Consider the following 24,994-nt stretch of genomic DNA (forward strand, 5'->3'; position numbering starts at 1 on the left):
TGTGCTTTCAGGCTCTACATGCCGCCATCAACGTGGAGGGCAACAATAGGGACATAGACAACATAAAGTCAAAGTGGAGCAATGAAATGACGAGGGTGAAGAAGGCGTTAACATCTGCACTGTCAAAGGCCAAGGGAGCACGGACAAAGACCGGAGGAGGAAAAGCCGAAGTGGAGATAAATGAACTTATCGATAATTTCTCAGCTCGAGACAAGAAAATCGCCCTGCTGATCCCCCTGAGATGTACTGCGGTAGGTAAGCATATCATTATTTGACAGTTATCCTTCTTTTCCCACTCATCGTAACTTGTTATTCAAGCAGAACCTGTCAGGAATACAGGATGATGTTGGGTGCACAGTTAAATTTGAGTTCCATGATTGATTGCAAAATTTATTATTGTACATGTATTGGTACATGCTGCCTCCGAAGAATGATTTAGTTATGCGCAAAAATGGCCGAGTCATTTAACATGCCGAGGCACATGAGCACTGACTACAATAGGATTCCTTAATTGCAGCACCCGTATAAGTAACAAGAAACTTTAATTTTTCAGGAATTGATAATGCCCCTGGTGACATCTTACAGTTCGGGCCCTCGAAACTTAAGCGACCAATGTGTGACAATACATCTGATGATGACACAGCGCTGGCTGTTGAGGTACCGACCGTAAAAAAGAAATCGCCCAGTGCATGTTGCTCAAAGGCACCCCCCTTGAAGGAGAAACGATCTCTCGCTTCTAAAGGTGAGGCAGACGTTAATGATCCAATCCTTAAGATTGAGATGGAAAGGCTGGAAGTTGAAAAAGAGAGACTTGCAGTTGAAAAGAAAAGGTTGGCATTAGAGGAGCAGCGTCTGGCCCTGGAAGTGTCTAAGACACCGTTTAATCAATTTTATATCCCACAGTACGGAGATTCGTCCTCGGTATTAGGGGTAGTAGCTTCTCCACAGGTTGATACGTCTTCTGTTTTAGTCGCTTCACGACCGTCATGCCAATACACAAGTTAGTTTATGAATTTATTGTGCATCTGTTGCTGTGATTAAGGGTTGGCTATAGGCACCAACATTTTGGCTAGAACTTGAAATCTTAGAGCAATTAGAACTCCCATCATTTCATGGATGGGATGCAGTTCTTTGTTTTCCAGTGAACTGTGTCCCATCCTTGAAATTGGTATTCACATCATTTTGAAGGAGTTCGAATTGCTCTAAGATTTCAAGATGAGCCAAAATGGTGGTGCCTATAGCCATCCCTTAAAGGTTTAAATGATGCTCGGACTTTCAAAACTGCCAAGTCTTTAAATGTTCAAGACAATTAACTGAATTTATTGTCCCTCGTTTGTATATTTCGTACACCTCGACAGTCCATCTCTACAGTCACTGATGTAATTATAGATATAAAACAAGTTTCCTGGATGAACACCAGTTGCCATTTTATTCAATAAGACTGTCATTTATCATGGCGTAACCTTCGTGTGTCCGATAATTAGCGGAGAGTGTCTATGATATCCTGGCGTATCTGATTTCCTGTCATATCACGGTACCTTTCAGGAAAATCATCATCTCCGGCATCGCTATCGCTGTCGGAATCATCCGAATCATCGGAATCCTCTACAATTGGTATATTGCTTCGGACTGCGATGTTGTGGAGAACACAGCAAGCTTGAATTATCAAGCAGGCTTTGTCAGGGGAATATTGCATTTCCTTACGCAGGCATCTAAAACGTTGCTTTAAAACACCGTTGCACCTCTCAATCACGTTCCTAGCTTTGATCTGCCTCCTTTGGTAGCGCCTTTCTTCGATGGATTGAGCAGCTCCATTTGCAAGAGGTGTCAGCAACCATCTTTTTGAAGGATAACCAGAATCCCCCAACAACCATCCGTTTGGTGGGTTGCGTTCAAATGCTTGGCCCAGAGCGGAGCTGTGTAGTATGAAGGCGTCGTGCGATCCTCCAGGATATTTTGCCACACAGTTATTTATGATCATGTTCCAGTCACAAACCAGCATCACGTTGATGCTGTGGAAGCCTTTACGGTTTACATAAACATTCTCATTAATGGACGGCTTTTTGATGCGACAGTGCGTGCCATCGATAGCGCCAATCACTCGTGGGAACCTAGCCATCTCGTAAAACAGTGTCTTCACCTTTTGCAAATCATTCTCGAAGTACACATGCTCGTTAATGCGGGCGGATAGTGCAGTGGACACCGCACGAATGCATCTCCCAGCCGTTGGGATACTTATATGGTGAATGTCGCCAACGGATGACTGATTGTTACCGTGCGCGTAAAACCGCAGCGCAGCACACACTTGCAGTGACACTGGTAGAGCTTGATTCCTGCCCGTAGGATGTTTTATATCATTGGTTAAATCCCGACAAATATCAACACAAATAGCTTTAGGAAATCGATACCGCTTCAAGAAAAGGTATTCCGGCATTGAATCAAGGGGGTTAAATTGATCCCGAAATAATCTTTCTCGATGTATTGCCCGCCTCCGACGTCCTGGGATCAAGCGCAACATTCCGTCTCTACTCCTGTCGGAACTCCGGCAGCCAAATGACCGACTAAAGGTACTCCAACCTTCCATTAGATTTGTGGCTGCCCTATTAGTAAAAACCAGGATAAAAGCACTACCCGAAACGCTGCTTAATGTTACCATTAACCTAGATATTTTAAAAGCACCTTCTTGATATGCCCTGCTCGTAAAGTGACCCTCATTAAGATGCCATTAGCCCTAATGGAACAATATTAGGCTTTATGATATAGGCGCCTGGCTGGCTGCGGGATCCAAGCCAAGGAGACCAGCAACATACCGGGAGTGGCCATCTTCAATAATTTGCGTGGAGGAAGTAGATGACGTCGACGAGTAGAGGAACCTTCCACCTCATGCTCACTCTCCATCACTCTATCCTTGGACTTGTCCTCAGGCTGGAGTATGAAGCCACATGTAGAACCGGAGTGGGTTGTTGATATAAAGTAATATTCATTCATGTACATTAAAACATGCAAACTAATTGTCATTTTCAGAACTAAATGTTAAGTTTATGAATAAACGAATAAGTATACTGCATGTTTGATGTAGGGTGGTGTAGTGATCCGGGGCTCCTTAGTGCGATCCGCTTCGGTGGGGTGGCGCCACCAGCCGGTAGTCCTTGGTCACTGCATCATTCCTGGAATTCTGGAGATTGGACAAGTGGCGTGTTGAGAGTAGTGTGTCAGTGTCAATAAAGTGGGTCCATTCAATTAGAAAGGTGAGCTTCCTTGTCAATTCAACATAGCAGTCGACGGAAGAGCCGAGTCTTCACACTGGTGACAGCTTAACCGATTATTACGAACACATGCCCGAGATATTGGAGTGGTTTGTGAGCCGTGTTCCCGTTGATGCTGAAAAATTTGGTGTAGTCTTGAGCAACGCTGATACGCCCCCTGATAGACAGTCAGTTGGCCGCGCCGCCGTTCGCAGCGCCAAAAGAGCGTTTCTCTCTGCGTTGCGCTGCTACTGTCACCTATCGGTAAAAATTTGATACTAATTCGCGCCATATTTGTGGCAGAGACTAAAACCTCTGTAGCATGCACGACTGTTCGGGGAGAGCGATTGATCAAAGATGGCGAAATTGTTAGTTATTGAAAGAAAAAATTGGTGTTTATTTCATCAAATTCCAAGCAAAATCAACCGAGTTTGATCAATTTTTCGAAATATGATATTTTCGCAATCTTCGCTGAACATACCTCACTCAAAGATATTTTCCAGCTTTGCGGCGATATTTGGTAAATTGATTTTTTGCGAAGTGGTTGACCAATCCTAAATGAATTCATATCTTTTAAAACATTTGAGCACCCGGTTTCCTAAATATTTCTTTTTTGGCACTTAATTTGGTGATTTTGCGAAGAAATCTCATTAATATTTATGACGTTTTGGATCACGTGATGTTAATCAAGCCGTTTTTCGCGGCAATTGCGTGCACAACGCGATATTGTAAAAACATTTTAATGCACAGCGTGTCTCAAAAAAATTGTGGTTAAAAGTGAGAATGGCATGATGGTAGCCTGCTTGAGTTCTGTTGATGAATATGCTTAGTCTGACTATAATTTCTACAACTTGTGGCCAAATGACCAGATGATTTTGAGCCTTTTGATAAAGCTACTGGTAGAATAGTCGTCAGAAATGTCAGAGCGACAGTGACTGAGTGAGTGTTATGTTATTGTTATGTTATGAGACTGAAGGTATGTCATGTGTTCCACCATATCGTCATTGATATTGACCAGGAATACTATCGATTTGTGTGGATGTGCTCAAACAGTAAAGCATGCGCCATGATGCTTCACTTCCGAAAAGATCCAGGTGACTGAGATGTCTACTACTACTGTTGGGCAATCCGGCTGATTCTTCAGAAATTTCTCTGTATATCCTCTGTGAAAATAAACTTTCTCATAATGATATATCTTTTGTTTGTTTGGTAATTTTAGTTGCCTATGTTTAGGCACTTTTTTGCCAGATTTGCCTGTAAAAGGCTGCCATAGTTCAGGAAAAGAAATCATATACACGTTACAATGTGGATTTTCACGGTCCAAAACACCAGGGCCTACTAGGTGACATGGCTCAATAACAGGCATTGTCTGGTAATTTTGGACGACCTTTGGATGGATAGTTTATTTTCCCTGACCCTGGCCTGGGTCTGAACGGGCTTCCAAGCCATCAATGATGCTTATAAAGCCGGGAATAGCCTCATCAGTACCCCCACAAGTGTTATTTTGTGCCAGACATCGCGCACAGAACTTGCCATCATCTCATTTTTAGAGTTGCTGTATCAGTAAAAGATAATACCAAAAAGCTGATAAAGTATGTAATTTGAGCAGCATGACCAATGCCAGTGTTAAAGGTGTAAACTTAACCTATTACAGGACATCTTCCTGCAAGATTGTGATTGGTTTAACTTGAAGTTTGTCATCAATTTGACTGTTGTAATTGTACATCCAGGCTGTTGTCATTCAGGAAAAATCTGCTTTATCTTTCAGCTAATACTTTCACTTCTCCAGTCAATCGGGTTTGATGAACATGTCAAGCTGTTGAATGGTGTAAACAATCATTAGCAAATAACGTCACGAATGAAAATAAGTTTGATTCCTTCCACTTGAAAAGTTCAACAGCACCACTTGCAAGAATTTGAATTTGGCATTGTGTTTTACACCCTTCAACAATTGACTGTCTGTTGTTATTGGTGTTCTTGTTTCAATGTTAGCGTTTCACTGTTAAAGAGTTTCAAGATGCAGAAGAGAGGATTAGTTATCTTTAATGTTAAGTTTCTTCTTTGCATCATTTTGTCATTAAATTTGGGCAATGGTGGTCTCATGAAAGGAGGGATGGGACGGCAGGATGGGCTATTGGACAAGTTTTCATAATCGGTATTCTAGAACACGTTTTGTAGCGATGGTGGCGATCCTAGTGTTCGGGCCTCTTCGGCTCAACTTCGGGTGTGGTCGGAACCTAAATCCGGCTGCAACATTTTCTGACAAAAATCAGAGGCAACTTAAACGTATTTTCTAGCCGTGCGGCAGAAATAATCATTTTTACTACCGTGTTATTCAGTCAAAGATACATATAACAATAAATATCAGTCATTACTTCTGAGCACGCGCGATGTTTTTGATGAGTTAGGTGCATTTATTCAACAAAATTACGTGAAAAAATTGCAAATTTTCGGGCGACGACAGCTGTTCAAAGTCACGTAAACAGCAAACCTCAGGACTTTTTACACTTTTTTCTTAATGAAACTACCAATTAATGTTTCATCTAGAATAATATGTTCCGTTTACATGTCATTCAGAAAGATTTTGGCAAGTTTAGGATCGATTTCCGACTTCATATTTTTCACGCCTAAATGTACGCGATAATGAGCTCGTAATGATATGCAGTGACGTCATAGCGCAGAGAGAATTACGCGGAAATGGGGCCGCGGCCAACTGACTGTAGACGTTGTCAAATTTGCCCAATTTTTGTGTCTAACGTTGTTTTGGTTGGGCAGAACCATCGTCTATTAGAGAATGAAGCATACTGAAGTGGCGTTTTGATCGATTATTTGTGGTTGTCATGGATTAGATGAACTTTTGAGGCCGACTAGTCTCGCTCATCCAGTACATGTTGTTGTAGGGTTGGCGTGCTAACGCTCTGTACATGCATAGCCAATACACACACGCTCTGTGAATGGTGATCAAATAGCAGCAACACTACAATGCACTGGGTTGGCTCAAGCTGGTGATTTCTATTTTGTAATAATTAATGTGGACTGTTTGTTGGTGGGGGGATTGTGTTATCGCTATGAAAGCATAATCCAGGTACACGCTCTTTGACACCGATCAATATTTTAGGATAAACAACTGGTGTTGCTGTGTTTAATAATATAATTTACAGAAAATATAAGTGTAAAATATAGAGGAAAGTAATGGCCACTAATTTGACTGTGGGGATTGATGGTGAGGGCAGGAAGCCAGCACAGAGTACAGCAGCAGGCACACATTTGAGCCAGCCGCGGCCAACTGGGCCACCAATGGCCCCGGCTGGTCTTAACCCGTATCGTAAGGTCCCAGCAGGGCTAAACCCTCCTCGTAGGGCTATGTCTCGGGGTGGTGGTGCTAGGACACTGGACTACATGCCATCAGTTACGCCTGATTCCGGTGTGGCATCCAGTATGAGGGACAATAGACCCCCTGTGGCTGCTGTTAGGCCAACCAACAGAGCGATAGACAACACACAGCAAAGTCAAGTGACCTCTGCTGGAGAGAGGCCGGCAGTAATGACGACTAGCACCCCAAGGTCCCAAGAGATTCATCAGGGACACCCTATGTCGTTTTTGTCAGAAACACCTTCAGTGATAGCCAGTGCTACTCAGTCACCTCAAGTGACCTGAAGTGGGCTGAAGAGGTGGTTAAACAACAACTTCTCATGAGCTCGCCTCGGACCCTGGAGGATGCCATAAAGAGAATCAGGCAATTGGAAACAGCTAAATTGCTCCTACAGCAGGGGGCTCGCTCAGCGTCAAGTGGCACCTCAACAAATATCAAGGTCAAGGTCGCAAGCGCCACTCCTGCATCAAATGGAACTGGCTCAACACCAAAGACAGACTCAGACCTCAGCCAGGTGTTGGACATACTGAAGAAAACGGATACCCGGATAAAGGATCTGGAGACGTCATCAGCGAGTGGGAGTTCAAGAAATGCCGGGAGGGGGCGCGGGGATGGCTCCTGCTGGAACTGCAAAGAGTTTGGACATCGTGCTCGGGAGTGTCCATCTATCAAGTGCTATACTTGTGGTGAGTTAGGACACACATCGCCATCATGCCCCCAGATGCCGGAAAACTCCCAGTCGGGGTCGTCACGGGGCGGACAGACCCCCAGTCGGCGTCAGTAGCCCCAGTTTATGTTTGGCAGGGGGATGTTCAACCTGCCCCCCAAGGAAATGCTCTGTTTACCTTGGGGACTGGCACTGCTCTGGAGCCACCAGGTTACATTCCCCCGATGCAAGTATGATGGTTCTTGTTGATACCCCGAGAGAAAAGGCCACCCAAGTTACATCAATAAAGGTGGCGCAACCCGAGGAAAACGTGACACCACCCCCTTCGATTTGGACCTCCAACCCTAACGCACCTGATTTTAATCCACCTAAAAAGCACACCGCTAACAACATCAGGCCTATGTCTATTGGTCAAGTCAAATTTCAAGACAGCAGTGTTTATGTCACTGGTAAAGTGGGCGATGTACCTACCCCTATTCTGCTGGACTGACCCTGCACTGACCCTGATTAGCTCGAAATTGTGGCACCAGTGTATACCGTCAATGGATGTAGTTCTTGAGGAGGTTGACGGAAGCCTACAATCGGCCTCGGGCCAGGATCTCAAGATACTCGGGGCCACCACATTAGCCCTGGAGTTGGGGTCACAGTGTGTTGATCATCTGGTGGTGGTTGTCGAAGACCTGACAGTCAGCTGCCTCCTTGGCAGTGACTTCTTTACCAAGCATGGCTGTACCATTAACTATGAGACATCAACTCTTACAGTAGGGGACCATCAAGTGCCATTACGACACCAGCAAGCTGAAGCTAAGGTATGCCGGGTCCTTTTGGGGAGGGGTGTGAAGATCCCAGCGAACACTGAGATGATTCTACCTGGACGGATGGCAAAATCAACGGCTGAAGTACACTCGACACCTGGAATCATTGAGCCTGGGAAGAGGAAGCAGAAGTTCATTACCGGGAGGACCGTTGTCTCCACTGAGCATGGACGGGTACCTGTGAAGGTGGCAAACTTCTCCACAAAACCACTCTACATAAGAACGAATCAGACTTTAGGGTGGTTCCATCCAGTGGAACAGTTGACCTTGACAGAGGACTTTAAACAATGTCGCAAGCACTAGGGAAAAGATACCAGCCTCCCAGGCAAACCCGCCGGACTCGGCAGGACCACAAACCACCAGGGGTGGAGAGGGTTCCACCAAGGAGTTGACCACCAGTCCACCGAGGCAACCTTTCCCGAGCGTCGCTTCCATTCAGTCAGCTCAACTGGCGGACCAAGTCCCGGTCCAGGAGTGTGATCAGGTACCAGATGAAGCCAGGTTGGAGGAGCTTTTGAAAAAGTTGGAAATTGAGCAGTTGGATTCTGATGAGACTCAAAGGGAAAACGTAGTCAACCTGACAGCAAAACATCAATATGTCTTCTCTATGGGTGATTTTGACCTAGGCCAAACAACAATTGAACAACACCGAATCGACACTGGCAATGCAGAGCCAGTGAAGCAGAGACCCCGTCGAGTGCCACCACATCAGCAACATTTCGTGGACAAGACCATAGAGGAGCTTCTGGAGCGGGATCTGATCAACAAGTCACAGAGCCCTTGGGGTTCTCCTATTGTTTTCGCCAAGAAGCATGATGGGACATATCGTCTCTGCGTAGACTATCGACGCCTCAACTCCTGCACAGTGAAGTCTGCACAGCCCCTGCCGCGGATCGATGAAACCCTTAATCAATTGTCAGGATCAGTGCATTTCTCCTGTCTTGATTGTGCCAGTGGGTACTGGCAAGTGGGCGTTTCACCCGAGGACCAAGCCAAGACATCATTCGTCTCAGGAGTTCAGCAATTTGAATGGAAGGCGATGCCATTTGGGTTGACGAGGCCCAAGTGACCTTCACGCGGCTTATGAACGCGGTCCTCGGCGATCTTGATTTCTGTTTAGTGTACCTGGATGATATCATTCTACATACAGCGACATTCGAAGAGCACATTGACCAGCTGGATAAGGTTTTCACTCGTCTTCGCGCTGCCAACCTCAAGCTCAAGCCTAGTAAGTGTAAGCTCTTCTGGAATGTAGTGAAGTTCCTCGGACATGTAGTTAGTCAGGAAGGCATTTCCACAGACCCAGAGAAGATCAGCAAAGTAGCCGAATGGCCAACCCCTTTGAATGTGTCTGATGTGCGTTCTTTTATGGGACTGGCTACATATTACCAGCGGTTTGTTCCAGACTTTGCAAGGATTGCGACACCATTGCACCGGCTGACCCGGAAGGAAGAGGCCTTCGTCTGGGCGGAAGATTGTGAGAAGTCATTTCAGCTGTTAAAGGAAAAATTGGTGTCGGCACCAGTCCTGGCATATCCAGATTTCACCGCGGAAGCCGGGGAGTTCGGACTGAACACAGATGCCAGTGACTTCGCAATGGGTGTGGTCCTTTCCCAGAAGCAACCGGATGGCTCGGAGAAGGTGATTGGTTACGGGAGTAAGTCATTCCAAGGCGGCGAGAACAACTATTGCACCACCCGGAAGGAAATGCTGGCCTTAGTAACTTTTTGTGAACATTTTCGGTATTTCTTGCTAGGCAAGCAATTCCTGGTGAGAACCGATAACATGGCTGTCAAGTGGCTTTTGAATTTTAAGGAACCATCTGGTCAGGTGGCCCGTTGGCTCGAAAGGTTGGCTGAATTCGACTATGTCATAGAACACCGCTCTGGTACTAGGCACGGTAATGCAGACGCTCTGTCAAGGCGACCGAAACGAATGAGGCAACATGGAGACTGTCCGACCTGTGGGCCAACTGACGGCAAACCACATGTCCCTTCTATCAATGTCATACGGTCCTCCACCAATGCTGGCCCCAAGTTACCAGAGTTCAAGTTGACCAAAGAAGAGATTCGACAGGCACAAAAGGATGACCCAGATATCCAGAGGGTGCACAGCCATGTGGCTGAGACCACGGAGGAGCCATCTGAAGAGGTGTTGAAAGCTTGTGGTCGGACAGAGAGGGCCGTGTGGGCGCAACACCAAAATCTTAGGATGAAAGATGGAATTCTTTATTGTACGGCGCATGGGGACAACGACACCCGGTTGCGGTTGGTCTTGCCTATGTCCCTTATTCAGCCGATCCTGGCTGAGGTTCATGAAGGTTTCGCGGGTGCTCACTTAGGAGTAGCCAAGTCCTTGGGCAAGATCAAACAGCGCTGCTGGCGCCCCGGTTTGAAGCGTCATACAATCGACTTCATCAGGTCCTGTGATGTATGCCAGAAATGCAAAGGGGGCAAGAGGAATCCAGCCCCGTTGAAGAGCATCCCTGCCGGACGCCGAAACCAACGTTTCCACATCAACATCATTCGCCCCATAAATCCACCCTCTCGGTAAGGACACCGTTACATCTTGGTGGCCCAGGACGCGTTTACCAAGTGGCCGGAAGCTTGGGCCCTTCGTAACCAAAAACCAGTGACCTGTGCCAAGGTGCTGGTAAATGACTATATCTGCAGTTTCGGAGCCCCAGAGAATTTACACACTGATCAGGGGACCAATTTCAAGTCCAAGGTCTTCAAGGAGGTCTGCAAATTGCTCCAAGTTCACAAGAGCCGAACTACTGCATATCACCCCCAATGTAATGGGCAGGTAGAGAATTTTAATGGGACCCTCAAGGACATGTTAATGACGGTTGTTGACCAGGAGGGGTTGGATTGGGACGACCATCTTCCCGCAACTCTGATGGCTTTCTGCAGCAGCATTCAGGCATCCACACAGGACACTCCGCATTGTATGACCTTTGGGGAGGAGATGACAATCCCAATGGACTTGGTGATCGGTGCACCTGAGGAAACACCAACTGAGTCTGCCAACCATGTGGCCAATCTAAGACGGCGATTAGACCACGCATTCAGGAGGGCAAGGGAAAACCTGAGCTTGGCCCAGCGACGGCAGCGGGTGCAGTATGATCAAAAGGTCAGGTCCACTACCTTTTAGCCAGGTGGTCGTTCTACGTAACCACCATGTAAAGCCGGAGCAGGTATCAAAGTTTCACAGGCGGTGGGACAGTCCATTTGGGATAATTGACCGGTTGTCTGAGGTGAACTACAGGATCCGTCGTACCCAGGGCCGTAACCGGCGCCAAAAGGTTGTCCACCTTAACAATCTTAAGGTATATTACCCACGTACTGAAGATCCTCAGAATGACAATAACCTGATCGTTAACGATGTGGACCTGCAACCTAATGCCAGGCCAGCCATAGGAAGCGGGGATTCTGGGGACCAAACTCCAGCTGCCCAGAAGGAACACCCGAGGAGGTTGTAGAGTTGCCAAAGGAGCTAGCGATTGTCACTCAGAATCTTGAAGTTCCTGATGAAACCGCTCTGGTATCATCAGAAGAGGTAACCGCTCTGGTGAACCATGAAAGTTTGAGTGACAGATCGAGCACCAGCCAGTCGGAGAGAAACATTTCGGAGGACGCACCTCCACGCAAAAGGTTCCACCCTCGAGGAAATATAAAGCGACCAGCCAGGTTCCGGCTTTTCATTGGGTTCTGCTCCTGCATAAACCATCTAGCCGAGAAGGGCCGAATCGCTCGGAAGAAGGAGCAGTGGCTCAAGAAAAGGCGGGCCTTAAGAGAAACAAGAGCATAGGAATACTAGTAATTTGTTAGGTACATCTATGCCCACAGAGTTAAAGGCTGCCAAGAAGAGGCTGTCGAAGGTGGTGTATAGCGCCATGGTCAGGCGCCTTAAAGACAGGGACCAGATTCCCGGCAAGTCTCGGGACTGAGTTAGTGACGTGTTGCAACACGTTCATGTTCAGCCATTGTACAGCGTTGACGTCAGCCCTGATACACTCTGCCAGGAGTTTTGAGCTTGCTATGAAGCCGAATTGGAGGATCCGCCGAGAGGAGTTGGACCAGATGCTGGAAGACATACAGTGGTTCCTGCGGATTTTGAAGGTCGGGCCACCCGAGCGGGAGGACTTCCACCAGCACGCTGTAAAGATAACCAACAAGCTGAGGGAATTCGAGCAGGTCCACCGTCGCCTGATTCTCCTGCTCGCGGATTCTATGTTTTCAAAACTGAAGCCAACAACCAGCCCGTTTCCTCTTGCCTATTCAGGGCAGCGCGCTGAAGATCTGCGCTGGGTCTTGGAGGTGTTTCAACCTCGAGCTCGAGCTCGAGTGGTTCGTCACCGAACTGTGCATTTAGTGCCACCAACCTGTGTTCTTGTATTTGGACTTTGTATCATTTTGTTTGTTCATCCTTATTCATGTGGATACATGCGGGACAGTGCCTTTGAATCGTATATATAGCATTATTTTTGTATCTTTTTTGGTTTATGTTCGATTTGACTACTGCTGAATTCTGGCACATATAACCATCTATTTTTTTGTAATTTTAAATTGTGTTCAAACCAAGTGGGTTTGAAAAATTTTGGTGGGGATGGTGTAGTGATCCGGGGCTCCTTAGTGCGCTCCGCTTCGGTGGGGAGGCGCCACCAGCCGGTAGTCCTTGGTCACTGCATCATTCCTGGAATTCTGGAGATTGGACAAGTGGCGTGTTGAGAGTAGTGTGTCAGTGTCAATAAAGTGGGTCCATTCAATTAGAAAGGTGAGCTTCCTTGTCAATTCAACATAGAAGTCGACGAAAGAGCCGAGTCTTCACAGTACTAACTAAATGAAACTCAAAGTGATGCGTTTTTTTACCATGATATGATATTACAACACTTACCTAACAGTGTTGGTGATAGGCAGCTGGTGATACTGTAGGCAATCTCCAACGCAGAGCTCAGTGCGGAACGGATACACGTCATGGCACGGTCAGGAGAGGTTGAGTGATTTAATAAAACCTAGTTCATACAGTCATACTCCGACGTGCGACCATCGGAATCCGCAATTGGTATTAAACTACCCCACTGACGTTGAAACTAACAATACAAATCGCGGACGCCGATCGTGCATCGGAGTTTGAACCCAAGACTTCCCCCATCTTTTCATACTGCATGCAGAAACACCTCAGTAGGAGATAAGACGAGAACCAGTCGTCTGATAGGTTGTCTGGTGAGTTGAGTGTCGTCACATCGTTGTCCTCCTGTAAATGGTCGATTGAGTGCCCCGTGGAGGAATTATAAGCCTAAAGACGGTATAATTCCTCCACAGATATCCTATCCTATCGTAGATCTCTTGGTAACTGGTTAAAAATAGCTCATGGAACAAGTGGAGAAACCTAGCGGCGAAGTGAGAGATTGTGCTGATGAATGATAATTTATGCGCCATTTCTGGTCATTTCATTGGTCTGGATATTACCGCCGCTTAAACCTTGTTCCCACGATCTCGATCAATAGAGCATCGGCGCTACCACTCGACTGGATTGTAACAAACGGGAAACGAGGTCTAATTGTCGATGAGGTATCTAGGGCACAGGTCGTCTGCGTATAGACCAGTACATGGCTATAGGCTATGGTGAGCGTTCGCGGCCGTAGTGAGTCGTGGTTTTGATACCCGTTGCACTCTTCTATTGGCACTTTACAACTCAAGTGAGTATTCCAATCTCGCGAGGAGCGCAAGATAGGCCGTGCATGATGAGTTTGATGATGATCGGCCGGCTTTTCTGTAGTGAAAAAAGGCGCAAAAAAAACGGCGCGAAAATACCGAAAAGGAGGGAAAATATTTGCGACTTGGGTTTGCAAAATGCGACTTCGATTATGGCAAAAGGTCGAACAATGCGACATGGTAAAGAAAGTGAACTTTGATCCCTGCTAGGAAAATCCAAGGTCATGTGACAAACATGTCAGCCTCCATGATGAACTGAACAGGTCATTTTCGCTATTTTCATCCGTCCATATTTCTGTCAACAGGAGAGTTTACTTTGATATAACTAGTTGTAGATCACAATTAAAGATCAGAGAACACATAGATAAGGCTTTTATAATGAAAACTTGCTGTTATATACCGTTATAGGCTGATGAAAGTCAGTGTGACACCGGTGTCACATCGGGTCAGAAAGTCACTAAGTCATAGTATAACTTATGTGACACGGGTGTCTCATTGGGTCAGTAGAGCACCAAGACGAAAATTGACAGGCAATGTGAAGGATCAAAAGTATTATTGTTTTCTGCATATAAGTGGCATGTCTGTAACATTTTCTTATTTTTTTCAGAATGGCAGATCATAGGCTTACAGTCAGGGATGTCCTACTGGCAATCGATGGTGATGACAGTGAGTTTGAAGGGTGTGAAGATGAGGATGATGTACCGGACGACGAAGATCCTACGAACAACCCAAGAATTGATCAAGAGGACTCAGGTGACCAACAGTCGGGCGACGCTATTGCAACACAGAATGACAACATTGATGACACGGATGATGGGTTCAGCACAGATGATGATATTCCCCTGGCAACTCTCGCGGGGACCAAGAAAAAGCGGCAGAAGTGACAAAAAGCTCCTCGTATGGAATGGGAAGACAAATCATTTGACCCACCGGACAGTTCCTTCAATGGTACATTGGTCAGGTACCCTGCTGATTACGATATACCCCAACCGTATGAATATTTTCAGTATTTCATTACTAATGAAATGCTTGAAATGCTGGTTGAGGAAACGAATCGTCACAGCACAGAAAAAACTGGCCGTAGTGTGAATACTACAGTCAAAGAAATAGAAATACTGATAGGAATGATCCTGCGAATGGGCTTGTGCAAGATGTTGGGAAACCGAGCCTACTGGGAAAATACCAGGCGATTTTCCGCTGTAGCTGACTGTGGCATGAGTCGAAACCGGTTTCAACTACTGTTGACTTGCTTGCATATCGTCGACAACAATAGAGTTACCGATGAAACCAAGAAAGACAAACTGTGGAAAATCCGTCCATGGATGGATTACTTCAGAGAAAATGCAGAAAGATCATTCCAGAAGAGCACAACAGCATCGATGAACAAAAGGTACCCTTCAAGGGCAGGCATAGCCCAATACGTCAGTGTGTGAGAGGCAAGCCGAATCCTTGGGGTTTCAAAATTTGGTGTCGATCCTCAGCCTCCGGGATCCTTAACGACTTCGACATCTACCAAGGCGCAGCAGGGAAAAATGCAAACGACAAATCCGAGCTTGATATGGGTGGTGACGTTGTTATGAAACTTTGCAAAACTGTCCCGTCAGACGAAAATTACGAAGTATTTGCGGACAATCTCTTCTCTTCTGCAAGATTGGTACAGAAACTACTCGAGGATGGAATTCTATTTGTTGGTACCATTTGTTCAAACCGCCTAGCTGGCTGTGATTTGCCAACCGAGAAAGTAATGGAAAAGAAAGGCCGTGGCTCAATGGTGAGCAGGGTGGAGAAGGACTCATCCAACATTGTCATCGTCTGATGGTATGACAATAAGGTCGTGACACTGATTTCATCCTACGCTACTCTGGAGCCGACTGACACGTGCCGAAGATGGGGTAAGTCCGAGCAGAAATTCCTGCAGATCGAATGCCCGCTGATCATTGCTGAATACAACAAGTTCATGGGAGGCATAGATCTCATTGATGCCTGTGTGTAGAGATTTTGACCTTTTTCGCCTTTGGCATCACTATAAAATCGTTCCTTTAAAGGTTTCTTTAATTTAACAAAGTGTTTTGACTTGGATGTCAATTTTAGGAGTTAACCATCCATATTTAAAATAATGTCATTTGGGTCCCTTTTCTGCATCTTTTTCCTTTTTAACCCTGTCCAGCCTCACTTTCATCCCTTGGAATACATTTGTTCAAGTCAGTTCTACGATTTTTCATCAAGATTTAAAAATTATACTATTTAGATTATCAAAGTGTCAACATGGATTCTAACCAGTCAAAATACCAGGTAATTATCTGGTCCCTTTTTCTAAGTCATCTTTTTAAATCTATCTGTGTCTATACCAATTTTATTCGAGCTATTTTAAAATTCTTTGACGTCTGGTAAAATTTAAGTGCATTATGGAAGCTGTACAAATCTTTGTTTACTGTGTATTTTACACTACGGGTCAATGACCTGGGACCTGAGTCAAGTTGACGGTCCTTTTTCAAAAGTTCGTCATTCCAAAACGGCGCATTTAAAATACGTGCGGTTTTCGACTTTAGGTCAATACATCTTTACACTCGGCTTTTGGCACAATAATTACTTTTAATTAGCTTCCATGATATTTATTTTAAAGAAGTTAAGGCGAATCCGTCACTTGTCGTTTGGTGATGACGTCATACCGTCTCACTTTCTTCAAGTTGTCGACGATGTCTCGTCAACTTCTAAATGTCAAAATTATACACATCGTATGTGACTTTTAGTCTTGTGAACCGACGTCAGGGTATTTTTCATGTGATCTTATGAGGTTTTGGGTAACTATGGACTTGCGAAATATATTTACCTCTTTAGGCAGCTCGATTGGTTTTTCGTCAAAAGGCGTAACTTTTACCGGGAAAATATTGCACGAGGTTTTGGGCTACGTTTTACGATCGGTTATATCGTGCATAAAGTTTAATAACATCGATCAAAACCTGTATGAGGTGATAAAGTACTACCTTAATGTTGATATCCTTATGATATTTGGAACTGTTATCAGTCAGTGGTGCGGTATTTCGTCAGTTTATCCATTGTTTACGGTTTCCTTCTTGGTAAAAATTAACTGTTATTGACGCGATGTATCTCGACCAATCCAAATGCGCGTGAGATGTGACGTCACCTGATTGACACGGGGAGTTGATTGAAAACCATTGTTGCGTTGGCGCGAGAAAAAGAAGTAACGTCGTTTGACTTTCTTCAAAAAGAGAGGGGTTTCGCTCGTGGTAACGTCGTGACGTTGTTAACGTACAATTTTACGTAAAAGGCACGCTGGGTGCGATACGTCGTCTATATAGATTGTTGTCTTTACGATACGTCGTTTGTCTCAATTGTCAAACTGGGGTGCTCCCTTGCGATATAAAAGCTGGGATTCACATTGGGCGAAAGAGTTTTAGAAAACCAGTGTTGGTGGGAACTCTCGTCAAACGAAACCAAATCCGTGGTCCCAGTCTCTGTACTGTATCTATCGTACGTCGTAACGTTGAATGGTATCTGTATTCGTCGCTCATATAAGAAATATGTGTAACCATCGTCTATATATACATCTGGAATATTCCGTTATCAAATAAACCATATTATAAGTTATATCATTTCATTTTCTTGTGTTCGAACCCAAAACATTTTTGTAGTCGGCCCTAATGTTGAAAGTGCAACGTTAAAAACGCTACATGTGTTTCTCGCTATAGGTACCACATGAGGTCTCGTAGATGGTACCTGTACCTGTTCTGGCAGACTGTTACACTTGCAGTCGTAAACGGTTGGATGGTATATCGCCGAGCTTGCAAATCCCTGAAGCAGAAGGCACTGAACCAGAGGTGTTTCCAGGCAGATATTGCTAGCAGTCTTGTCCTGGTCAACACTGCCGTGCCAAGAGGTCATCTGTCAAAAAATGCGGTTGCTTCACCGACACCTGTCCCTCAAAAGAAGCACCGCCCTGCTGCAACAGAGGCTGTAAGAAGAGACCGGATCGAACATTGGCCCGAAAAAACGGAGAAGCGTGGACGTTGCAAGGTGTGCACTGATAACAGAACAGACACTGGCTGTGAAAAGTGTGGTGTAAATCTTTGCTTCACAAATGGTAGGAACTGCTACAAGGCATATCATGTGTGAAAACACAGAACTTGACTCTTGCTACATTGACTATGGGATAAGAATATTTTTTGAGTCAAATATTATTTTGGGCCCTAATTCATCGAAAAATGATCTGAAACAAGAGAAAACCGTCCTTAGGCCACTTCTACATGATGTTCTAGTTTAAATAATTGATGTTAATTGATGTTAAAGTTAAAATGAAATGGCCAGGGCCATTGTGCTCACCTCATGTGGAGGAAAGATGGATAAAGAGCATGGTATTGTGTCATGTAGTGTTAGGTTTGATGTAGGTCCAAGCAATTACGATTTCCCCAAAATGGCCAATTTACAGTACATTCGACCTCTGTGACCTTGAAAAGTAGGTCAAATCAAAGAAGACCCGGGTGACACATTGAATGGTTGTTAGAATTAGATGTACCTATGATATAAAATTGGTGCCAATCGGGCAAGTCATTGCTAGGAATAATGGCATTTTGAAGAATTTAGGATTTGGCCCCCTCCCTGGAGGCCAAACGGCAAATCAGATTGCACCAAACTTCGGTACCTAAGATCACCTGACCAAGGGGTACATGTGTACTTAATTTGTGATCAATAGTCATTGCTGTTAAGAAACGTGCCATAGTTACGGCCTGACGGCGAATTTACGCCATTTGACCTCTGTGACCTTGACAAGAAGGTCAAATTATAAACCTGTGTGACATATACTGTATGGTGGTTAGATGTACCCATGATATCAAATTGGTGGCAATCGGGCAAGAAGTTAAGGAATAATCGCATTTTTAAGGTTTTTGGATTTTGCCCCCTGGTGGTCAAGTAATGAATCATATTGGACCAAACTTCGGTCCCTGAGATCACCTGACTAAGGGGTAAATGTGTACCAAATTTGGTATCAATAGTCATTGTAGTTTAGAAACGTGCCATCGTTACATCCTAACGGCCAATTTACACCATTTGACCTCTGTGACCTTGAAAAGGAGGTCAAATCAAAAACCCGGAGGATATATGATGCACCTTTGCTAGAAGTACCTACCATATTTTTTTCAAAATTTCCCGACTACTATTAAGGGAGATATTGCATATTTTCACTTTTAACGTTTGGCCCCCTGGTGGCCAAACCATGAAACGAATCGGACCGAAACTTAGTCTCCAAGGTGTCATTACATAAGGGTACATGTGTACCAAGTTTCAACTCAATAGCTCTAACAGTTACGAAACGTGCCCTGCTAACGGACGACGGACGACGACGGACGACGACGACGACGACGACGACGACGACGACGACGACGACGACGACGACGACGACGACGACGACGACGACGGACGACGGACGCCACGGTATGGGATAAGCTCACCTCTGCTAAGAGGTGAGCTAATGAATTCAATTTTTGTAGTTCTTTGTTAATACAAGAGGCCCAAGGGCCTGGCGCTCAGCTGAGTTAATATCATTAATATCTTCCCGGTGTTTAGTTCATTATGCATGAAAATGGCATGCTCCATGGTATTTGATATCCTTTTGCGTTCACTACGGTACCAATGTTTTTGGTTGACATAATTATGCCACTGTTCATTCCTCAATCCTGACCATAATTCGGGTGAAATCATTGTATGAAAATATTTACCGAAACATGAAGTTTATGCCATGAATGAGGATACTCATTGACATAGCCTCGTTTACAAGTACGAAGTATTTTCCTGCGAATATTCAAAACTGCTTGGCTCCTTGCCAGTTAAATAACATGTGACTATACACAAAATAGAAAACTTTGATGGAAATTGTAAATCATTTTTTTATCTATCAGGGGAAACAAGCTGATGATGATCAAATATATCATTCATGAGAAATCGTTTTGTTGCTGAAGCTTGCATGACGAAGTTAATGCTAAACCACTGCGCCACCGTAGTTTTCTATTTAGACCAGCGATGACGTCATTTCTGGTGGTTCCCTACGTTGTCCAATGAGCGCTTTTTAAAATGTGCCAGTATGCAATGTATTTTTTCAGCGCTGCCAGTTGCCGAACAGAATGCCGTAGCTCCCTCAATTTCCAATCAATTTTTATGGGAGTGACATTATTGTATTGCTTAGAATGTCTACTTTTTACTCATGAAAGAATCGTAGAACTAAAACTTAATAGGCGAACAGAATCATGCCGATTCACTGCACATACTGTGGGAATTCTCAACTTCAAAATACATCGGCGATGTCATCGCGAACAGAGCATGCACTTCCGATATCGTTTTCACAGAAATGTGGCAAAATTTTCAAGAACTAATTTCTGAAAGTAGTCCCTAAAGACCTTATGACTACCTGAAACGAACTAGTGATAATATCGCCTACCAGACTACTTTTTAAGCAGAAAATTGGGTACTTGAGTGTCATTGAGCTCCAAGATTATTGCACATGGCGTAAACAACATGCCGCCATTTTGTCTCCGCTTCGGTATTTCGTACGCCGCTTATAATGCGCCTTCTCAATTAAAACCAACATAATAAGGCCTTACATCGTTGATTGAATAGGAACACCACACAAAACACAATAAAGTGGGGGTACAATCGATTACGAAGCTGAAGTGAACAGTGATTTATTCCTGGAGCTGCTGCTTTTGTTGTGTAGCTGCCATGTTTTGAGAACTGGCAAATAGGAGACTTCATTGATGGCTGACGTCATCGGGCGGGAATTTGAATCGGCAGAAATAATTAAAAGGCAGGTAGCGCCCTCTCCTGTTAAAATTTTGAACTTTTTCTCAATAAAATAGATTTTCAAGAATTTTATCTTGATATTAGAGCATATTTCGACTAATTCTGCTGCTCCTAGGCCGATATAGGCCAGTTTCCTTTATGCACTCTCGCTCGCAGGAAGTAGGTCGAATGGCGACAAATTTTGTTTTGAAAGTAGAGTTTGACCAGAAGTATCCAGAAATGCAAAATTGAAGTCTCTAGGTCTTCAGTTACAAAATGTGCACCATGGGTTTAACGGATGGACGGATGGATGGATGGATGGATGGATGGATAAATGGATGGATGGACAGACGGACGCCACTGAACAACTTATTTGACAAGCTCGGCTGACTTAGTCAGCTGAGCTAAAAATTGGTTTTTGCTCTTCAAATTTCGTTCATCTATTTGTTACCCAAATGGCCCAATGGGACATATATGTCACATTTCATTATAAGACCCTTAGTGACCATAGAAAATAAAAAAAGTAGGAAATGTCTTATTTGACACCCAAATATCATGAAAATCCCCCCCCCCCTAGTATTTTTAAGATGGCTACAAGTATGTCTGGGTTTCCAAGGCATCTATGTGCAAATTTAATAAAAAGTGAACATGTATATACAGAATCTACCAAATTAATGTATTTTTTATGTAGCTGTACATTGTTTATTGCAACAAATTCAAAATCAACTAAGAAATAAAGTCATATTTGGACATTATTGACAAGAAAATCGCAAAGCCGGCATCTTCCACCATCAATATTATTGTCACGAGCAGTAATCAATCGCCTCACCAGAGAGTCGTTCTTTACCGAAGTCTTTACCCCTGGCAGCAATATGTGAGGAAGTGACCCATAACGATAAGATAAAAACAAAAATTACATCAAATTTCTCACTAGGGTCATTCCATTGGTGATTGATAATATTCTTTTGTAATTTCAGACGGATAAGAAAATAATGCCTATGCCTTTCCCAAAGACTCAAACTCAATATTATTAACCCCCTTGTATTTCTAATTTGTAAGTAATAGACCCATAAATTCATGTTTTAGGCCATTAGGTTGAGAACAAGGATATGCTCTATACAAAATGTACAGTGTGTACTTCAAGAGTGTACAATGTGTGCCCTACATCCGCATGGCCATTTAAATTGTAATAGCCATTACAACATTGAATAAACACCATGTCGCAGATGCTAATTAGGTTTCGACCCACCAGACTGTGGCTGAAGAGGAGCCAGCCACGCACCCTGAGAAAATTACTGTTGTTACATCTAGCTATAAGTGATTTTTTGTGTGTGATGTCATGTTGTCATAAGATAGCCACACAGCAAGTTTCAACTTCCTAGACTCAAGAGTGAGCAAACGTGCCACCATTGTTGCCGGACGGACGGACGACAACAGTCAAGACGTGACGACATAAGCTCCCCCAGGTGAGCTAAAAATAAGTTTTATTGGTTCTGGCTCATTCTGTAAAAAATTATCTACAGAATGATGTACGATACATGACAATTTCTCGAGATATGGACTTTGAAATATACCGCTCTCTCAAGTTCAAATTTGCGAAAACCTCGTGCAAAGATAGTTTACTTGATAGGAAAAGCACTAAAGAAGAAACTTATTGGCTGTATTTCAAGGCTTTGTGGTCTGTACACACCTTTCTCTAGACATAGTTGAAATTACTCAGGAGAGTCATACAATCATTTTATACCAACATTTCTTTGATAAAAATTGTTTTCTCACTTTTCCTCTATTCTCCCCTGACCCTTTGTGTGACATTCTCCTCACTTTGCCAGTGAGGGACACAATTTATCTTTGCAACTTGACACCAATCTGAGAAATAAAATACTCGGAATATTTCCCGCATTTACAGTGCGGATTCACAGAGGATAACGAAGTGTGTCATTTCACAGTATTTGTAATAATGTCACATTTTATAGATTGTCTGGGCAGGCAATTTCAGGGTATTTGGTGACAAGCCTTCACCAGATGGCAGTTGATCCTCAACTTTTGAGTTCTGCCAAGACCATGATGGAATCATATTGTATGAACCCAAAGGAGGTCATTGGACTCCAGGCACTATATAACTGCCTTGGACCAGTTGCTCAATCTGCATTTAATACAACAGCCATCATGAATTCCTTTATTAAGTGTCATTCAAGACTTTGCGTCAGGACAAATTGGTGTCAATGTTACTATTCACGCTGATTGTGAAACCGGACCCTGGTAACCCCCAAAGTTTTCATTCATATTTTCTTAAACAGAAGGCCACTTTTTGTAAAGTACCTTGCCCAAGGTATGTACTGGAATTATGAAAATGCATCACAATATACTGGTACATTTATGCCAACTCCAAAATGACACACTACTGCTTCCTGCTTGTGTACAAGTAAATATATTTACGCGATTCCTGAGAAAATGACCGACAGGCTGCCCAGTGATGTAATCTTGTTTGTCAATTCCTGCAATTAAGGACGGATTTTATCCAACATTGGTCTCTCAGTGGTGTCTTCCGCATCACTCCAGGATTTCTGGTTTAGCTGTCGCCCATATCGCAGCAACCGAGCATCCATAGTAATCGCTTATCGCCAGAGATCCGCGACAAACTGCCACTATATTTCCCAGATGAGTGTCATTAATTTGGTCGCAGTAATCAAGGTTTAACTCGGTCAGGTTCGGGCTGTAGCTCGTTGACCGGTGAGGGACGTACAGGTCCTCAAACTCCTGAAATTATAACAAATTCTCATCATAGGTTTACAGCCGCTGTGTAGTGGTTCTGATCTTATCGACAGTCATGAAGTGCCTGCTTCAATTGCCACAGTCAGCACCTGACTCAAGGTAAAGGCCGACTCCACCAGGTCTATTTCAATATTGGTACCAGTTGGAAATGCTTGAGTTGCAGTGCTGGTTGAGCAGCTCATCTGCTCATTAAAAGACAAAGATGAGGAATTGACCAAATCCTGTCATGGATAATGTGAGACCAATACCACTCACTGCACATACTGCTGCACACCCTTTTTTATCAAAGTTTATTTTGAATAACCAGCGCACCGATTGAACGACAACCAGATTTTGCAGCCATATCCCACAAGGGACATTGCAAATTAACCATCCAGGGATTAATGAGTCTGTAAATAATGACAGTGTCAGTAAAATTCTTACCTCATCACTGGAGTAATGTTCCTCCGAGTTAAACAGTTCTCGCTCACGTTGTTTGAGATGAAGAAGGGCCTGACATCGCTGCCACTGGTTGAAATCTTAAACAAACACATTTTTAAATTCTGTCAACTGCCAAATTTTCATCAGAACGGGGTGATTGTTCCGGTTTTTACAAATAATCTCAATTTGCAAAATAAAAATTACAATAATGCAAAAATCTGGTCCATCGTTTACTAGGTGTATACCATCCGCACTGCTGTTAAGACTTCTGAGCTTTAATTCTATTCCTGACCAGTACTGCCACGCCATCTCATGTTCGTCTTTCAAATTAACATCAGGGATCGAATTAATCAGGAGCATTGAAGACAATTGCTTCTGATGCCCTTGCCTTGATGACCTGCAGATTTCTTCCATCACAACTAGGCAACTTCGTTTTCTTCAAATCCCATTTAAAGTGTAGCTTTTTCACCAAACTACGAAAAGGGCCTTCTTTTTGGCAGATGTTGCTGTGCCTTTTTACAAGCAAATTTTGAGGCCTGTGACATCCATGTGAACCTATTATGCAAATAGAGCCATCGCCACCATGATTTAGTAAGACGGACATACTTTCCTTTTCTTCTTCAAAATTTGTCTTTTATTTCAAGTATGGGTCAAGTTACCCGCCAGACCGACATTGAAAAACATGACTTACTTGCAATAATTGGAAGGAATGGTTTAGACGTCAGACGTTTGAGACCAACAAGGCACAGACTGTCCATCAGGGGGCAGTTGGTCAAGATGGCGTCCACAGAGTCATCTGTCAGCGCTGAAACAGGAACAACATTAAAGGGAACTGACACTGCCCAGCCAGTTCGTATGACCTCGTTTTCATTTCCCCCGTATCGGGTGATCAGAACGAGGCATGAATGAAACATGGCGCCTAGCTGTAAATCATTGAGTGACGTCACTACTATGGAATTTACTACGAAAACTCATGAATGAAAGATCGCATGACTCACGGCTGTTTTCTCGGAGTACAAGTCAGCCAAATGTTGGGCAACTTCATCATTTGACTTCAAATTCAACACCTTCCCTATTACTTTCCATATCGCCAGCACCTCACGCGAAATCCATAGCCGCTGATCGGCTTTTGAGACCTTTTTTGGTCGCCCCATTACGCGAACTTTCGACATGATTCTCAATAATAACAATTT

At 44.1% G+C, this 24,994-nt stretch overlaps 3 protein-coding genes across 5 annotated transcripts in view; 1 reads left to right on the top strand and 2 right to left on the bottom strand.

Moving 5' to 3' along the window:
* LOC135498609 (uncharacterized) overlaps positions 1–24,994 on the bottom strand; it is a 57,249-nt gene that overhangs the window by 17,743 nt on the left and 14,512 nt on the right. For 2 of the 3 annotated variants that reach the window (XR_010449113.1, XR_010449112.1), the window contains exons 8-10: positions 24,493–24,606; positions 23,805–23,899; positions 23,046–23,366 (exon numbers count right to left, since the gene is read on the bottom strand). Coding sequence is in view for 1 of the 3 variants with exons in the window: in XM_064788937.1 (XP_064645007.1) it covers positions 23,160–23,366; positions 23,805–23,899; positions 24,493–24,606 (416 nt within the window). In the remaining 2 variants the exon portion in view is untranslated. Of the gene's footprint in view, positions 1–21,305; positions 23,367–23,804; positions 23,900–24,492; positions 24,607–24,994 lie in introns of those variants that run through there. The other variant, XM_064788937.1, reaches the window with a different exon arrangement.
* Positions 1,481–2,119, bottom strand: LOC135498683 (putative nuclease HARBI1). The gene has a single exon (XM_064789066.1). It carries the CDS (start codon positions 2,117–2,119, stop codon positions 1,481–1,483), a length of 639 nt encoding a protein of 212 aa, XP_064645136.1.
* LOC135498684 (uncharacterized) lies at positions 6,938–7,402 on the top strand. The gene has a single exon (XM_064789067.1). It carries the CDS (start codon positions 6,938–6,940, stop codon positions 7,400–7,402), a length of 465 nt encoding a protein of 154 aa, XP_064645137.1.

The sequence above is a fragment of the Lineus longissimus genome, chromosome 14 (assembly GCF_910592395.1).
Source record: "Lineus longissimus chromosome 14, tnLinLong1.2, whole genome shotgun sequence".
In the NCBI taxonomy this organism is placed as follows: Eukaryota; Metazoa; Nemertea; class Pilidiophora; order Heteronemertea; family Lineidae; genus Lineus; species Lineus longissimus.